This window comes from Lissotriton vulgaris, chromosome 5, assembly GCF_964263255.1.
Source record: "Lissotriton vulgaris chromosome 5, aLisVul1.2, whole genome shotgun sequence".
NCBI lineage: Eukaryota > Metazoa > Chordata > Amphibia > Caudata > Salamandridae > Lissotriton > Lissotriton vulgaris.
In genome coordinates, this window is record NC_141693.1 from 1,795,654,822 (window position 1) to 1,795,671,441 (window position 16,620).

The window sequence follows — 16,620 nt, forward strand, 5'->3', positions numbered from 1 at the left end:
GGCAGGAGCAGTGACAGGCCAGGAGAAGTGACGGGCCAGGAGAAGGGAGGGGGCAGGGGAATTGACGACGCATGAGAGTTGATCGAGCATGAGCAGGAGTATTGACTGGACAGGAGCAGTGAAAGGGCAGGAGCAGGCGTTTCCCAGGGTGACTGGAAGGGTAGGGGGCCAGTTTAGTTTGGGGGGACCGGTTTTGTACAAGTGCAGGAGTTTTAAAAACACTGCAAAGTTCTTTGTATATTCAGCAGGTTTCGGTCAACAATACAAGTGCCAAGATAACTTTGGTAATCAATGTACCTGCTGGAGAGAGATGGGAGCATGTTTTGTCTAGTGGCTGTTTTACTCATCTAAGGTAGTGAAGAGGGGTAATATGCCTGCTGCAAAGAACATGTACCATGCATATCAAAGAGCAATATGTTATGTGCATAGTTCAGTGGGTACTGCTTTGTGTTCACTTCCCGAATGAAAGGACACTTGAATACATATGGCCTGGCAGTTCGGGCTGGACTGTTCCCATTGGGCTCAGGATCAAGACTAATTTGCATATGGCTGGGTCCAAACTGGAATGGCATGGTGAGCAAAAAAACAATGGATTTAGGCCTAGATCTCTGTACTGGGGTGAATGTATGACATTGTTCTGCACTCTGTCCATCAATTGTTCTTTTTGCATTTGTCGCCCCGAGTGGGACAGGTATGCTCAGACATGAGTCATGTGCTCTCCATGCCACTGGAATCAAGCTATCCTGGCTGATGAAAGCCCGAAACCGGTCCTAGGATGCTTGTTTCCAGTCCAGGGAGGATCTGGCCTGGCAGTTCGGGCTGGACTTTCCCCATTGGGTGCAGGATCAAGACTGATTTGCATATGGCTGGCTGCAAACTGGAATGGCATGGTGAGCAAAGAAACAATGGATTTAGGCCCAGATCTCTGTACTGGGGTGAATGTCTGATATTGTTCTGCATTCTGTCCATCTGTTGTTCTTTTTGCTATATTATGATTGAGCAACTAGCTGGCTGACATGAATATGAAGGAGCCTTTGTGGGTTTCCGTGATTCTAGATTCTCCTGAAGAGTCCCTTTCTCTTCTGAGCCCTGCTTAACACATGTGTACAGGAGGAGCTCTGTATTCATGACCTCAATGTTTGAGACAAAAATGTATCATGGATTTCTGAACAATGAGAGTAAAAGCATTAAGGTAACATATTGTTCCTGCTTATATTTCACACGCTTCACATAAACCTGTATTCCCTATGAGTGTTTGCTTTTTCCTGAACTAAACCTCGAATAAACACGTTTTTCCATTGTTTTAATTAAATAACGTTATAAGCTGTAACTGGTCTGTGAAATGCTAAACGTACTAAAAATTGGTATGGTTTGCTATTTCTAGCCACACCCCTGACTCCGCCCACTGATTTAATCTTCGGTTATTCCCGTCCCCTGTTTCTCCACTCACAGGTCCCCTACTTTTTTTTCCCACTTTGACCACTGCGGTCTAGGCACGCCTTCATAATGTCCTGTGCCAATCACTCCTCTGCCTCTTTTGGTTGTTAAAATGTATCGCTCTGTAGCGCTAAACCATGGCCTAATGTCCTCATTTGTGTGTCCAATATTAGAAACCTTCTTGCAAGCTTCAGCGTCTGTAGCTCCACTCAGCGTAGCCTCGCTTCCGGTTACAACTCAGACCCCCTTGCTTCTGATGGAGGAGCTGCTTTCTGTACTGCTTTCTGTCTAGGATTTCTAATTTTGCTGATTAAAGGTTTTGCTCATGGGGAGTGGAATCAAGTCAGAAAGACCGTATCACCTTGATGGATTTTTTGAGGTTTATTTAGTATTATGTAGCAATTATGTTGGTTTCTTTCAAGTTATACTGTATTATAAATGCTAAGATTTGATTTTTTTTTAAAGGATATTCTTCGAAGGGACTGTTCTCAATGCATATACCATTTATTTTCATAAAATATTCTCAATTTGAAGTAAATGATTCGTTTGCTTGTGTTCCACACTTTAATCATTAGTCTTAGGCCAGCCGGTGCATTGGGAGAAATGATTCCATTGATTTGTTTAATGAACTCGCTGAAATGTATTGGAATATATAATTGAATATAGTGCTGGGCACGACCTTGGGTCAGTTAAATAACCTACACAGCAAATATTAATTATTGCACTTACAAAAAATTCACTGGAACCCAACATCAGTCTGTACCATTTATTTGCATGTATTCTATAGATATTACACAAATATGTTGCTGAAAAGATACATAAACAAAAATATTTGTAAACATAAACTGTATTCCAGCTGTACTGATCAGCAAAAGACTGTTCTTTATTTTTTTTAATCCCCTTGTCACATGCTTCTGTAATATCCTGCTCGCTTTCTTGCTATGCCACAGATATCTGGGAATCAAGGAACTGTGCACGATGCTGATGGTCATCTTCAGGTAACGGGGTTTGTCCCAATACTGCTGTATTAAGAAGCATCCCATAGAGTAGCTGAACAAGGCGACAAACCAGAGGCATGTAGACACAGAGATGTGCTTGACGGTACCCTTGCGGTGTTGATAGTCTGTGCATCGCGGTGTACAAGGATCCATGCAGTTTTTCAGGATGTAGGGTCGGTGTCAGGAGCGACAGTCTCAAGGACATCACTTGTCTTCTGTTGGATTGCAAAGAGCATGTGGCCAGACCCCGGGACCAGCTCATTCAGTTCCATTCATATGACAGGCTTAAACCATGTGGGTCCTGCTAAATCCTTCTTCTCCTTCTGCTGTGATCTATGGTCCGGGGTGAGTGTTAGGAAATGTTGCAGTGTTCTGAACATGTGTGTTTGAAGGAAGGATTTACACTTGCCATCTTGGTAGGCGGCCAGAAGAGAGTGACACTCATCCTGTAAACACATGGGATGAGAGCACCTGGATGGGGTCTACATGTCTAGTCCTGGAACTCAGAGTTTTGGATTGCCGTGTTTGCTGCCACTCTAGAGCTAGTGGGGACGGGTGAATAACAGAGCTCATGATAGCCCCTGCGGCTGGGTTAGTGCAGCTCTAGTAGGGTAATAATCTTCTGAGGATGTTCAAAGTTTGATGTTTTAAGGCCTTGCATGACCATTTGTACTCCCAGCGTGGGACCCCACGGAGGATGGTACTTGTGGGCCATGCTTCGGACCTGTGTGTCCCCAGCACTGGGGGCCTATGGGATTACAGGGGTGGATGGGGCAGGATTGGACGCCTTGGAATGGATGCCTGGCATGGACCCAAGAGTAAGAGTGCTCAAGGGTGGTAGAGCACTCGGACATGTGGATGGGTTTCTCCATTTTAACAATCATTTTATGGGCATGCAAGTGTGTTGAGGCTGGCATGCATTTGAGCTGGGCCATTCAAAACTGCGAGATAAACTCTAGACTGGAGCAATACTAGCCTTGAAAACTGCGATCAGATTAGTGATGTAAATATTGTAGTGTAGGTGTTGTGATATCTGTTCCTAATGTTTTTTAGATTCTGTTGTAAGGGTTACATCGTGAGGCTAACGTACCGTGGTAAATACTTTTAAAGCACTGTTCTTGTGTTTTTTCTGCAATACGACCCATACTTTCCTAAAATGAAATCATATATGTCTGTGTGCTTTTCTGGGGAGAGCAGTGAACAAACTAATGGTTGCACACAAATTTACCTACCGTTTTTCTGCCAGAGAATTTTCCCACAAAAAGTGAGTCAGTGTTTATATTTTTTCCAGTAAATCCTGCTTTGCAGGATTTGTTTCTTGCAAATTCAAATTTGCAATTTTCGCAACGCTTGGGACTTTTTGAAGAGAGCTTCATGAGGTCTTTGAATGAAAACCTTGCAACTTCACGCCCTGTAGAGGAGAGCCAGGAACTTTTGCATTACTTATGCTTGTTGAAGGTTGGCTGTCACACCCCTCTCATCCATTGCATTAGGGACCTGGCAAGACGCTCAGCAGTGCAGGACTGCCAGTAACTTTGGATGCGGTGAATACGTTGTACAGACACTTCAGTTTGGTAGTAAATATTCCTTCTTGACCTATAGTATGTCAATGATGGTTCCAGCATCCAATCTATATATTTTCGGAAGTTTCTCAACAGATATTTTCTCTGCAAAATCCACCCACTCTTTGTGAAGACAATTTTGTTTGGTGCTTGATGTCACAAGTTGTGGACCTCGGATATTGCGTCTTACTTCCTTTACCTTCATCAACGTTGAAAATATAGCGTAGCTAGCAAAATATGTCACGTTGACTGAATGACAAGATGGAAATCCCTAGTACAGCTCTAGGCAGTTTCTGTAGGGACCTCAAATGTTCACAGTGTTGTGATGCACTTCTGACCTCCCTCTCCACAGGGATAATAATAGAAGCTGCCCACTCTTTTAGCACTATTTCTATATCACGCCAAATCACCTTCAGTACAAAAAATGACCCAAAAAAATGCAATGTAAATTGCTCCCGTACTTTAAGGAACTGCTACATTTGTTGAATGCAAACACCAACCTTCTAAACATATCCTAGGATATGTCTTGTTCACTGGGTTTTTCGCTCATCTTCTTACTGGACAAGTACTCCTTACCTTGAGTTTCTCGTGACGCAGGCCACTGTTCACTTTACCCGCTCCTTATGATTTCCCTGATCACTCAGCTCTGCCAGGGCTAGCTGCTAAAACCATCAACTCTACACCAGGTTTGCATTCTTGCCATCTGTTTTGCAAAGCTAACTGAGCCACAGGAAGGAAAGAAATTAAAGTTTCCTATAGAAGGATCCAATCTTGGACCTCAGATGGGCCACAGTCTATAGCACCACAGCTGTCCCCTTGAAATGAAATGAATTTGTACTTGTAAAGCGCAGTTATACCCCAACCGGGGTTTCCTGGCGCTGTACGCATACGGCTGTAGAACCCTTCCTGGCTTTTCCCTGTGAAATGTCCACTCCTGGGCACCCCCAAGGTGAAGCCAGGCATCCCAGCGCTGTTGGGGCCGTTGTGGTGATTAAGCAAGCTATTGCCCAGCGTTGCAGAGTGGGAACCATGATTAGAATAGGCACCGAGGCGAGAATTATCAGGTCCGAGGAAATTAAGCCCACGACCCGCTGAGGCGGGAATTGAACCCTGGTCCCGGGCCAGACCTCAGCATCAGGGTCTGCCGCTCTAACCATTGAGCCACACTTCTCCACAAGGCTTAAGGCCCTTAAGGCTACTAGCCAGAATATGTATCTGACGCACTCTCCTTGTGACATCCCCTCAACAGCTCATTTTCACCCCCTTAGATAGTATTGTTTAGCCCAGGAGATTTGACATTAGAAGGTAACATGAGGCACATAAGCACACAACGAGAAGCATGGACCATATACAATGACATGGGGATCTTTGGCCCTGTAGGCAGATGGATTAATATGGTAAGTGCACATGAGCAGATATTGATTGGAACCTGTAGTAAACATACAGGTTGAGGAGCTGGAGCACCTTAATAGTCAGCATGAGAAGCTTGGGACAGGTGAGTAGCGTAGGAGTCAATGTGGGGATTTGTAATGGGGCACATCGAAGGTAAGAGGAGATTGACACATTGGCGAATAGTGTCAGGTAGCTTGAGTCAAATAGGCAGTGAGGCGTAACTATCCACAAGGCATGAGATGTAAGGCCCATGTTGACACGGTAGGGGACATATAGTTTGAGGAACTCAGGCCACATGAACAGACATGGTGGTCAGGCTAGAGACCCGAGTGGGCTTTAGTAACCTGTGCTACACAGACAATCAATTAAACAAGACAGGAGTATAACCCTTAGACCAAATCAGGACTGGGTAGATAAGGTGCAATTGAAAGACAATGTCCTGAAAGGTAACAGTTATTAGGCAGTTAATGGAAAGGGGCGACCACTCGGTCCCCCCGAACGTATGGCAGAGTACCACGATCCCCCCGGGAAGCCATCTTGGGCGGGAGGCGAGTCTCGGCTGGTATGCCCGAAGCGGCGTAGCCGGGGCGCGCCTTTTCCCGCCCTAGAGTGGGTTGGCCTAGACACTGACGCGGCTGGCCACGCCCTAGGGGCAGGCAGGGGCGGGTTTACGCCCGCCCTGAAGACGGATAAAAGGAGAAGCAAGATCCGAAGGCATCCTCTTGTTCCTGTGCTCTGAAGCTGCACCTCCTCGCTGCACGTGAGCTCGAGACGGAACGAAGAGCCAATTTTGAGCGTTGTAATCGTTCTTGTTTGTTTTGCAGATACTCTGTTGGAGAATGCCGAAGAAGGCGGGAAAACGCATGACTACTGAACAGATGCTGCGTGTTCTCATGAAGGAGATGACCGAACTCAAGAGGCGAGTGGATAAGAACGAGGAAGGGGGACCGAAACGTCCTTTGGCGGGAGCAGCCCCTGGAGGGAAAAACAAGAGGCCCAGGAGGGGAGCAGATTGGAGAAGACATCCCGGGTCCCAGTGCCCCGCTCGAGGCACCAACTCCCGTGCCGAATGAAGGGAATCCGATTCCCGTTGTGGTCACCCCCGTGTCCGAGGAAGATATGCCGCCCGAGTTGGCAGCACAATTGGCAGCGTGGTTGGGAAAAGGTAAAGAGGGCGCCACGGCTGTCGACGCACAGGAGCTAATGAAGCAACTGCGTGAGTCACGGGAAGCAGCGAAGGTGTCCACGCCGGCTGCAGCAGTAGAGAAGCCGCAGGGGACGGGTTCTGTAGCAGAGACAACGTCCGGTGCAGGTAAGCGGCCATTGCCGATTGCGAGGGATGAGTCGGCACCCTCTCGTAGGGAAAAATTGGGTCAGCATGTTCCTTTGGCTATTAAGGAAAAGATATGGGCAGGGGAGTATGTAAACATATTCTCGTTGCTTACTGACCACTATGAGATGGAGCATGTCAAGGGCCAGAAGGAGCTCATGCATCCGAGTGTTTGGCGCGCAAAAATGGCCGCCTTTAAGGTAAATGAAAACATTGGCAATTGGGGCCAAGCATGGGGGGTTTTTACATCGATCTTGGGGGAGCGTAGGCCCGATCTGTTACCCGAATTGCCGATTTATCAATCACGAATCATGGGGTACTCGGTATCACACGAGGGTAATCATTGGTTCTGCTATGATAACCTGTTTAGAAAAGCTAAAGAACACGATAAAAACCTAACATGGGATTGTTATGATTCTGTGTCATGGTCCAAAATGAAGGAGACTGGTATGTTGAAATTACCGTTAGTGGGGAGTATCGTTGGCGAATCTTCCCGCCAGTATGCGGGGACGCCCTTTCGGTCAGGTACGGGTACAGACAATTACTCGAAGCCTGCCGGTAACACAGGGAAAAGGAGGGTTTGTTGGAACTTCAACAGGGGTAAATGTACTAGGCCCCAGGGATCATGCAAATTTAGACATGAATGTAGTGGGTGTGGGCAACCATCCCATCCTGAGTCCAAGTGCAGAGCCAAAACGGGTGATAACGGGGGTAGAGGAGGCGCCAAACAGGTCTAACATAGTCCGAGGGGCGCCTTTACCTACCCCGATTGATACCTTGGCAATGATTCCTTGGCTCAGTGAATACCCGGATCGTGCTTCTGCTGGGGTGTTGCGGAACGGGTTTTCTTATGGTTTCCGCATCCCAGTGGGGGACTTTCAGGGTGCATCGAAATGTAAAAATCAGCTATCGGTCTTTCAGCATACGACTGTGGTGCAGAATAAGATCAGGAAGGAGGTGGCTCGAGGTCGAGTCGCCGGTCCGTTTAGTGTACCACCGGTTCCTAATTTTGTTTGTTCCCCGTTAGGTGTGGTCCCAAAGAAGGACCCGGGTGAGTTTCGGCTGATACATAATTTATCAGCCCCACGTGGTCTCTCCGTCAACGAAGCGATAGACCCGGAAGTGTGTTCGGTGCGGTACGCATCATTCGATGAGGCCGTAGCCATTTTGAATCGCCTGGGGCCCGGGGCGCTGATGGCTAAATCTGATATCGAGTCAGCGTTCCGGTTGCTCCCGGTACATCCAGACGATCAGCGTCTCTTAGGTTTCATGTTTCAGGGTCATTATTACATGGATAGGTGTATGCCGATGGGGTGCTCTATATCTTGTGCCTATTTCGAAAAATTCAGTAGTTTTCTACAATGGGTCTTCACAAGGAAGACAGGTTTCCGAAATGTGATGCATTACCTGGATGATTTTTTGTTCCTGGGGGCAGCCGGGGACCCAGAATGTGGGCAGGCTTTGGCACAGTTTTGTGATTTGATGAATCAGTTTGGCGTGCCATTGGCACCAGGTAAGACTGTGGGGCCTTCAACGTGCCTCGAGTTTCTGGGGATTGAGTTAGACTCCGCAGAAGGTTGTTTTCGTTTACCAGCTGATAAAGTGTCAAAGTTCAGGACATCCCTGCAAATGTGTATAAGTGGATCTAAGGTTAAGCTGCATCAATTACAGCAGTTAGTTGGCCAGTTGAATTTTGCCCTGAGGGTTATACCAATGGCCCGCCCCTTTTCCCGTTCGATCGCTCAAGCCATGGTCGGCCTGAAGGAGTGCCATCATCGCACAAGGCTCTCGGCCGAGGTCCGCCAGGACATGCGCATTTGGTTGGCATTTCTGGCGGATTTCAATGGTCGAGTCGTCTGGAACAAACCAGCCGTGTCCTCTGAGGAGCTGGGGCTGTGGACAGATTCGGCAGGGAGCATAGGTTTCGGTGCCATATTCGGCACAAGATGGTCTGCACAAAAGTGGCCGACATGGTGGCATGACAGTGGACTGACAAGTAACATTGCTTTCCTGGAACTTTTCCCCATTTTAGTGGCCCTGAGAACTTGGCCCGAAGGGTTCAGAGATCACTCGGTGGTATTTTGGTCGGACAATATGACCGTGGTCGAGTGTATCAATAGTCAGGCAGCACGATGCAAATGGATTTTGAGACTGCTCAAAGAAATTGTTTTACTTTGTATGCAATTGAATGTGCTATTCAGAGCGAGACATGTCCCAGGGGTAATGAACCAGGCGGCTGATGCACTGTCTCGTTTTCATATACAGGCTTTCTGGGGTTTCCTTCCCACAGCGGACCCGGAGCCGGCACCCTTTCCCGAAGCTCTCTGGTCTCTCGGTGCCCCAAACTTCGTAACCTCGTGGGAGAGAGTTTAGCACCCAGGACGAGGAAGGCATATGAAGGGGCGTTCCGGTCCTATTTGGCCTTTTTGGGTACTGATAGGGAGGAGCTTTGGGGCCAGGAAGAGGGAGTGGTGGATTTTCTGATGTCCTTACATCGGGTCGGAAAATCGGTGGCCACGGCTCAGAGGCATCGGGCTGCCATTTCCTTTGTTGCTAGGGCTCACGGGATCCAGGATCCGACAGCGTCTTTCGTTGTACAGAAAGCGCTACGAGGGTGGCAACGCCTTGAGGGTCGCAGAGTAGATGAGAGGCGCCCGATAGGTTTGGATAGGCTAGCCCAGTTATTATCCAGTCTCCCTGCTACGTGTTCATCTCAGTTTGAGACGGTGTTATTCCGAGCCGCTTTTACGCTGGCATTCCATGGGGCTATGCGGGTAAGCGAATTAGTGGCGAGGAACAAGCAGGATGTGACAGGAGGATTGTGCCAAGAGCACGTCCAGATCAGAGGGGAGACGATGACGGTCTCATTTGTCAGGTCTAAGACTGATCAAAGTGGGATGGGGGACTGCGTAATCATACGCAGGAGTCCCGGGTCCTCCATGTGCCCGGTAAGGTGTCTAGAAGATTATTTAGCACGAAGGGTGGCATCATGGGGGGGGACCTTGTTGAGGCACGCTGACGCCACCCCACTGACAAAGTTTCAGTTCCAGCGGGTGCTTGCGATGTCGATTGCCGCTGCGGGCATGAACCCGGGCGAGTTTGGGACCCATTCCTTTCAGATAGGGGCTACTACAGAAGCAACAGCCAGGGGTCTGGATGTTGAACAAGTTAAACGGGTGGGGCGTTGGTCCTCCAATTGTTATAAGAGGTATGTGCGGTTGCACATGTTGTGAAGCTGTAGCAATGTACTCACGCTTCTTGTTTTTGTTTGGTTTTCAGTTACGCAAGCCTACGAGGCGGGGCGGACTTTGCAGTCGACCCTACACCGGGCCAGCGGTCAGACATCACCGGCTGTGAAAAAGGAGGTGTGGGTTGTGGGCCACTCATACGTGAGGCGTGCCGCAGACGTATTCAAGGCAGGTGATATGATTCACGTAGCTGGGGAATACGGGTACAGGGTGTCCTTCTACGGAAGAGGCGGGCTCTGTATTGACCAGTTTCAATCATTTTTTGAGGGTTTGCTAGGGCGGACGAGGTCACCGCCGTCTGTAGTGATAGTACATCTTGGGGGTAATGATTTGGTCACCACTGGTAGACGACTTCTTCTTGAGGCGATGCTTTCCACTGTAAGTTGGTTAGCGAGGAGAGTTCCAGGGTGCACAATTGCATGGTCCCATATGATCCCACGAAAGGTGTGGCGGGGGGCTATTTCGGTGCCTGCTCTGAATCATTCTGTTAGGAAGCTTAATAACAAAGTGAGTAGGTTGTTCCGTTCCAAGACTCTGCATGCTATTTCCCATGGGTGTATTAATGATGACAGTATGTATTTGGGGGATGGAGTGCATTTGTCTCGGGTGGGGAATGAGTTACTCATAGGAGACTTCTTAGCATGGCTAAAAACGTTACACCATGACCTTTAGGTAGGAGTGTTGTGGGGGGTCCGGATAGCCGGTCAACTATCCGGCCTGTGGCGGTAAGGTCATGATCGGTGAGCACTAATTAGAAGATCCCTATGAGTGGGCGTCACCCAGCACGGATGGGAGCGCTCGGGGGAGGTGGCCATTGGCCCCTCAACGGGGAGGCGGTCCCTTCTAAGGATGGGTCGCCGAAACAAGAGGAAAGGCGGTCAAGGCCCCTTCCTGGGTAGGAGGGGTTACAGCCCCCTCCTGGGGAATTTCCCGGGGCCAGGACTTCTGCGACGGCAGATATGGTAAGTTGTGTGGGCTTTGGGGGGAGGTCTACGCTACCTTCTAGATACCTCACACGAGTCCTCGTACGACCTCTAAGTGGCGACGAGTTTTATTGGGGCCCCCGTCAAGTCAAGGGAAATTGGTAATTGCACTTGAGGTACGCCTCTGGGCCGCCCCTCACAAGTGAGGGCGATATTTCTGGGTTAGGGATCTTGACACCGGTTACGACCTTGCCGTTGGCCCTTAAACGTTAGGATGTACAATTTCAAAATTTCAAGTAAATGTTTTGCAGGATGTTAGTTCGGCTAGGAGAACCTTTGTATTAGAGACCCTGTTAAGGTTAGCCAAACATCGCAATGTGGTAATGAAATTGTACATAATATGAAACTGTTTATTTAATGTTTTAACTTTTGTTTCATATTTTAATAAATACGGCCGGGGGGGTTACTCCCTCCCGTCTTCCAAAGACTTCAGAACTGTTTCCGGTTTCCCATCCTTGGGGATTGTGTTGAGAGGGGGTGGCGGGTATCTCAGCCATATGGAAAGGGGCGACCACTCGGTCCCCCCGAACGTATGGCAGAGTACCACGATCCCCCCGGGAAGCCATCTTGGGCGGGAGGCGAGTCTCGGCTGGTATGCCCGAAGCGGCGTAGCCGGGGCGCGCCTTTTCCCGCCCTAGAGTGGGTTGGCCTAGACACTGACGCGGCTGGCCACGCCCTAGGGGCAGGCAGGGGCGGGTTTACGCCCGCCCTGAAGACGGATAAAAGGAGAAGCAAGATCCGAAGGCATCCTCTTGTTCCTGTGCTCTGAAGCTGCACCTCCTCGCTGCACGTGAGCTCGAGACGGAACGAAGAGCCAATTTTGACCCACCCACCAGCCCCTGATGACAGCAAGTGGTTTTGATTAAAGTTGATGGACAACTCTGATTTTGTTTACAGGTCGTGGTAGTACCGTGATGATTTTGAGTATGTAATAAAGAATGTCGATTTGTGTTTTACAAATAAAGAAATTCTACTTTAGTGTTCATTGGTAAGCATGCTTTTAATAAAAGTATAGTTGCTACTGTATTTTAGTTTAATCATTTAGTTAGCATTGTCGTATTTATTTTGGTCGGGCGGTAAGGTCATGATCGGTGAGCACTAATTAGAAGATCCCTATGAGTGGGCGTCACCCAGCACGGATGGGAGCGCTCGGGGGAGGTGGCCATTGGCCCCTCAACGGGGAGGCGGTCCCTTCTAAGGATGGGTCGCCGAAACAAGAGGAAAGGCGGTCAAGGCCCCTTCCTGGGTAGGAGGGGTTACAGCCCCCTCCTGGGGAATTTCCCGGGGCCAGGACGTCTGCGACGGCAGATATGGTAAGTTGTGTGGGGTTTGGGGGGAGGTCTACGCTACCTTCTAGATACCTCACACGAGTCCTCGTACGACCTCTAAGTGGCGACGAGTTTTATTGGGGCCCCCGTCAAGTCAAGGGAAATTGGTAATTGCACTTGAGGTACGCCTCTGGGCCGCCCCTCACAAGTGAGGGCGATATTTCTGGGTTAGGGATCTTGACACCGGTTACGACCTTGCCGTTGGCCCTTAAACGTTAGGATGTACAATTTCAAAATTTCAAGTAAATGTTTTGCAGGATGTTAGTTCGGCTAGGAGAACCTTTGTATTAGAGACCCTGTTAAGGTTAGCCAAACATCGCAATGTGGTAATGAAATTGTACATAATATGAAACTGTTTATTTAATGTTTTAACTTTTGTTTCATATTTTAATAAATACGGCCGGGGGGGTTACTCCCTCCCGTCTTCCAAAGACTTCAGAACTGTTTCCGGTTTCCCATCCTTGGGGATTGTGTTGAGAGGGGGTGGCGGGTATCTCAGCCATATCATAGCATGCACATTGCATTACTTGGGTGGACAAGAAGGAGATAACTCATAATTTTGTCAAAAAAGAACTTATTCAGTTTTATGTGGAAAAAAATCATTTCATGGTCGAATACAGTTGAGGGAACAGCACTGCATAGAATGTAATGACAACCACATGGGACTTGGTGCAACAAACGTGAATAAATAGTGCAGGTGGCGACGCAAGTGAAAGAGAAAACAGCTTAATCGGCGCACTGTGCAAGTGGTGCAAGCTATTTACAGTGGGTGGCTAGAACGGCGCATGTGACATTGTGATATCACAGTGGGCACAATTAGTTTTGATTCAGGTCTTAAAGCCACTAGAAGAAAAGTGCGCCTGTTATTCAGGCTGTTGGGTCGACGGCGTTTCGATCCGGAGAAGTTAGGATCATCATCAGGACTGGTTGTCTGAATTGGGAAGTGCTGTGGACAAAGGGAGCATGTATTAGTGGGGCGGGAGGAAGGGAAGGAAGGGTATGTCCAATTTAAGGAGAATGGAGCCCTATTTACCTTTACCTTGCTCTATGTATATGTACTGTGGCACTAGATTTGACAAAGTCAAGATTCATCTCCTTATATTGACACTTGGATTCTCGTCTGCCATTCTGGTTGCACCCAAAGGTACTCTTTTAGGAATTCGGTTAGATTTGTATGTGGGTGGCTTTTTGGTTACAAATATAACCTGCCCTGTTTCAGCACTTGCTTCAATTACGGCCTAAGTGCACATTTCCCTCACTACTGGCTTTCCCATCAGCTTGTAGCTGGTTGTAATTACTTGTGCAAATCCGTGTGCAACGAATAATATTATATGCAAATGAGTGACAAAGGGTATTTACTCCAGTTATTCCCCATTATTTATCAACAAATGCATATTCAGGAGAAAAAAGACACCTGATCCCGGTGCAAGTGTTAATTGTGCGAAGGTGTTATGTCGCCTTTTGTGCTTATATGACCGTGTAAAATGGGGCACAACGCTACCTGCCTCAGATGACTTTCCGTCCTCTGCCGCTGATCTGGTTCTAAGCTGGAACAATGAAGAATACTGCACACAGCTGTCGCATCGGTGTGCTTGTGTTGTTGTTCCATTTTTTGTTTTGCTCTGGTTGCTAACGTTTACTGGAAGGGAGTGTGAATGAATGGCAAAATGCAGGTAAATGCTATTTATACTCCACTTCATCACCACTAGTACTTAAAATGCTGTAAATCCAGTTTCACCCTTTTTGCCAGCAGGGTCAGGAACTAAACTAGGTGGGTACCTGTAACCACAGGGAGCCGCTCCTTCCATTTCCCGGGGCCGGCAAGTCCGTGAGATGAGGTAACGCTTTCTTGCCAACCAAAAGCGGCGCCAAATTGTTGTAAAAAGTCTGAACATTTGCTTTTTTTAAGTGGACGGAGAGCGCTCCAGTCTGCAAATCTGTTTGCCGCGAGTACTGAACATCCTTTCATAGATCCTGCCTTTTTCCTGCAGCGTCCGCTCTGCCAGAGTCATGTGGCACCTTTCTCTGAGCCAACACTGGCCCCTGTGTTTTAAGATCTTTGGTGTGCCTGGGAGCCCAGGGTTTGAGAAGGTTTTCCATCATAGATGCAGAATTCAAGTTACATGCAGCACAGAAGACTGGGTGAGCAGCTGACACCGGCCTTGGATAACTTAACCCCAGTGTACACCGACAGGCGAATGTAAACAAATGCGCGCTTTACGCACAGGGCGCAGCGTGCGCGCCTTGGCGTGGTTCCAGCGGTGGCTCAGCTGTGCTGCCGCCTCAGCCGGGAGAGGCTGCACTTGTTCCTTCCCCCTCTGCGCCTCTGATTGGGCGCCGGGAAGGACCAGTGATAGGGCCGGGCTAGTGAGCGTGGCGAAGCATGTTTACCTCCCCGGGGCACCGATCCGGAGCAGTGAGCCCATCATTGCGCTGCGTGAGCACCGGGGAGGCAGTGGGCGCTTGGGCTGCGGATGTGCGCGCGGAGGTGCTTCATTCCATGCAGCCGGGGCTCGGGAGCACAGATCGCAGCAGCGGCGGCGCCCACGGGACCGAAGATGCTTTTGGGTGAGTGAGTGGATGCCTCGCCACCTTCGTCCTTCGAGGGGGCCTGGAAGGAAAGCTAGAGGACTTGTGTACTGGGCAGCCTCTAAGCGCTTCGTGGAGGAGCGATGCTCGGCTTGTGTTCTCGGGACAGGGTGTATTTTGTTTTTGCTGGTTTCGTTTTGCGCTGATTTGTGTACTTGGGTACCGTCGGCTGTCCGGCGCGATGGGTCCTGATGAGGCGGTGAGTAAACTTTACCTTTACGGTTGCGCCCGCTGGTGTGACTGAGATATCGCATGTGATGCGAATTCAATAGATGGAATGATCAGTGTAGGCATGCTAATAAAAAACAATAAGAACGTGGGTGATTGTTAAACTGAAAATAATGGAATCCTCGGTTACCAGACGCTGTCATTGTGGCTGAGACCGGCTTCGCCAGGCCCCTCGTAGCTGGCAGGCATGTGGCGGGTGTGGTGTGGGCTCTGCGGCAGTTTGGGGGCCTGAACACAGCGGGGTTTGTGAGGGTTATGTTTAAATTAGGCACTGAGGTGGGTTCTGGTAGCAGTGGAATCAAAATCCTAGCCCCTGATCTCGGACTCCTTGCTAAACTAAATGTGTGATCCTGGGCAAGTCACTGTATCTCAATGTGCAAAGGTACACGGTCTTACACTTACCTCTTTCTGCTTTAGGCGCTAATAGTAGAGCTAGTCTGGAAGTATTAGAGTGACTTGGCAAAGTACTGGGAACGTGAAATCACTCATGTCGGTCTGGTGGCTGTGGGTCGAGGGGCCCTCTCCGCGTCTTTGGGTTCGGGAGGTTCACGTTTGACGAGCCTCGAAGCACTCACTGCAGCCCATAACGGGAAGAGCTGCGGACAACGTCCGTCCGACCTGCTTCGATGAGGACTTCCCCACCGGCGAGCACGGGCCATGGCAGCGTGCAGGCGGCTGCGCCCAAACCAACGGCTGCGTGTGGTGGTCACTGTCACAGTGATGCGTGTTCTCTGCATATTTACTCAGAAGGAACTCGTTCTGAGGTAAACATGGAGAATGCTTCACTATCAGGCGTGCAACTACAGCCACATTTCGGGGGGGGGTCTGAAAATTATTTGGGGGGGGGGCGCTAATTCTTACAACCACAGAGTGGCTGAACACACAACAAATGCCTCATTTACAATTAATGGTTTTTAAAGACCTGTTAAATACTCGGGTGCGGCTGCAATTAAGATGCTCGCGAAGACGTGTCAGCCTGGGTAGACACACACGAGGGGGGGGGGGAGGGGGGGGAGAGACTGGGACTGAAGCCCCGTGAGCCCAATGGGTGTTGCGCGCCTGTTCACTACCCGTTTTATGACGGGACCGCCTGCCCATGGTACACCATAGAGGGCGCTCTCCATCACTTACTGCAAAGGGGCCATGCTCAGTGGGTTGGGCGCGTGCAGCCGAGATCTGTTGTATATCGACCACGTCGCAGACTGAATCCCTTTGGTGCAACTCAACATTGAATTCTTGGATTGAAGTAGCATCGTTCTTTTAGGTGAAACCTTGTATTATGTCAGTGTCAGTTTACACTTGTGTTGGTAAAGTCCCCTACATCAATGGCAGGGACATTGTGCTATCATTTGAAGGCCAAACGCGCCGAGCGCATAAGTGCAGAACTGATATTTCCTTTATACAAACAGGGACAGCCGCCTCTCATTCTCCCCCCACCCGCATGCCTGATTTATGGGCACCGCATCCCCTCTCCTTGATGTCTCCTTTGCGATTGTTGATAGCATTGATCCGCCCCTGAGATGGT

The 16,620-nt window shown here is 49.1% G+C and overlaps 1 protein-coding gene across 2 annotated transcripts in view; it reads left to right on the plus strand.

Annotated features, from left to right (window-relative positions):
* ZNF385C (zinc finger protein 385C) overlaps positions 1–16,620 on the plus strand; it is a 720,374-nt gene that overhangs the window by 332,003 nt on the left and 371,751 nt on the right. The window contains exon 1 of one of the 2 annotated variants that reach the window (XM_086924147.1): positions 14,709–14,846. The exons of the other annotated variant lie outside the window; for it this stretch is intronic. Within the exon in view, the coding sequence (XP_086780273.1) occupies positions 14,753–14,846 (94 nt within the window). The 5' untranslated portion in view covers positions 14,709–14,752. Of the gene's footprint in view, positions 1–14,708; positions 14,847–16,620 lie in introns of those variants that run through there. 2 annotated transcript variants of the gene reach the window in all.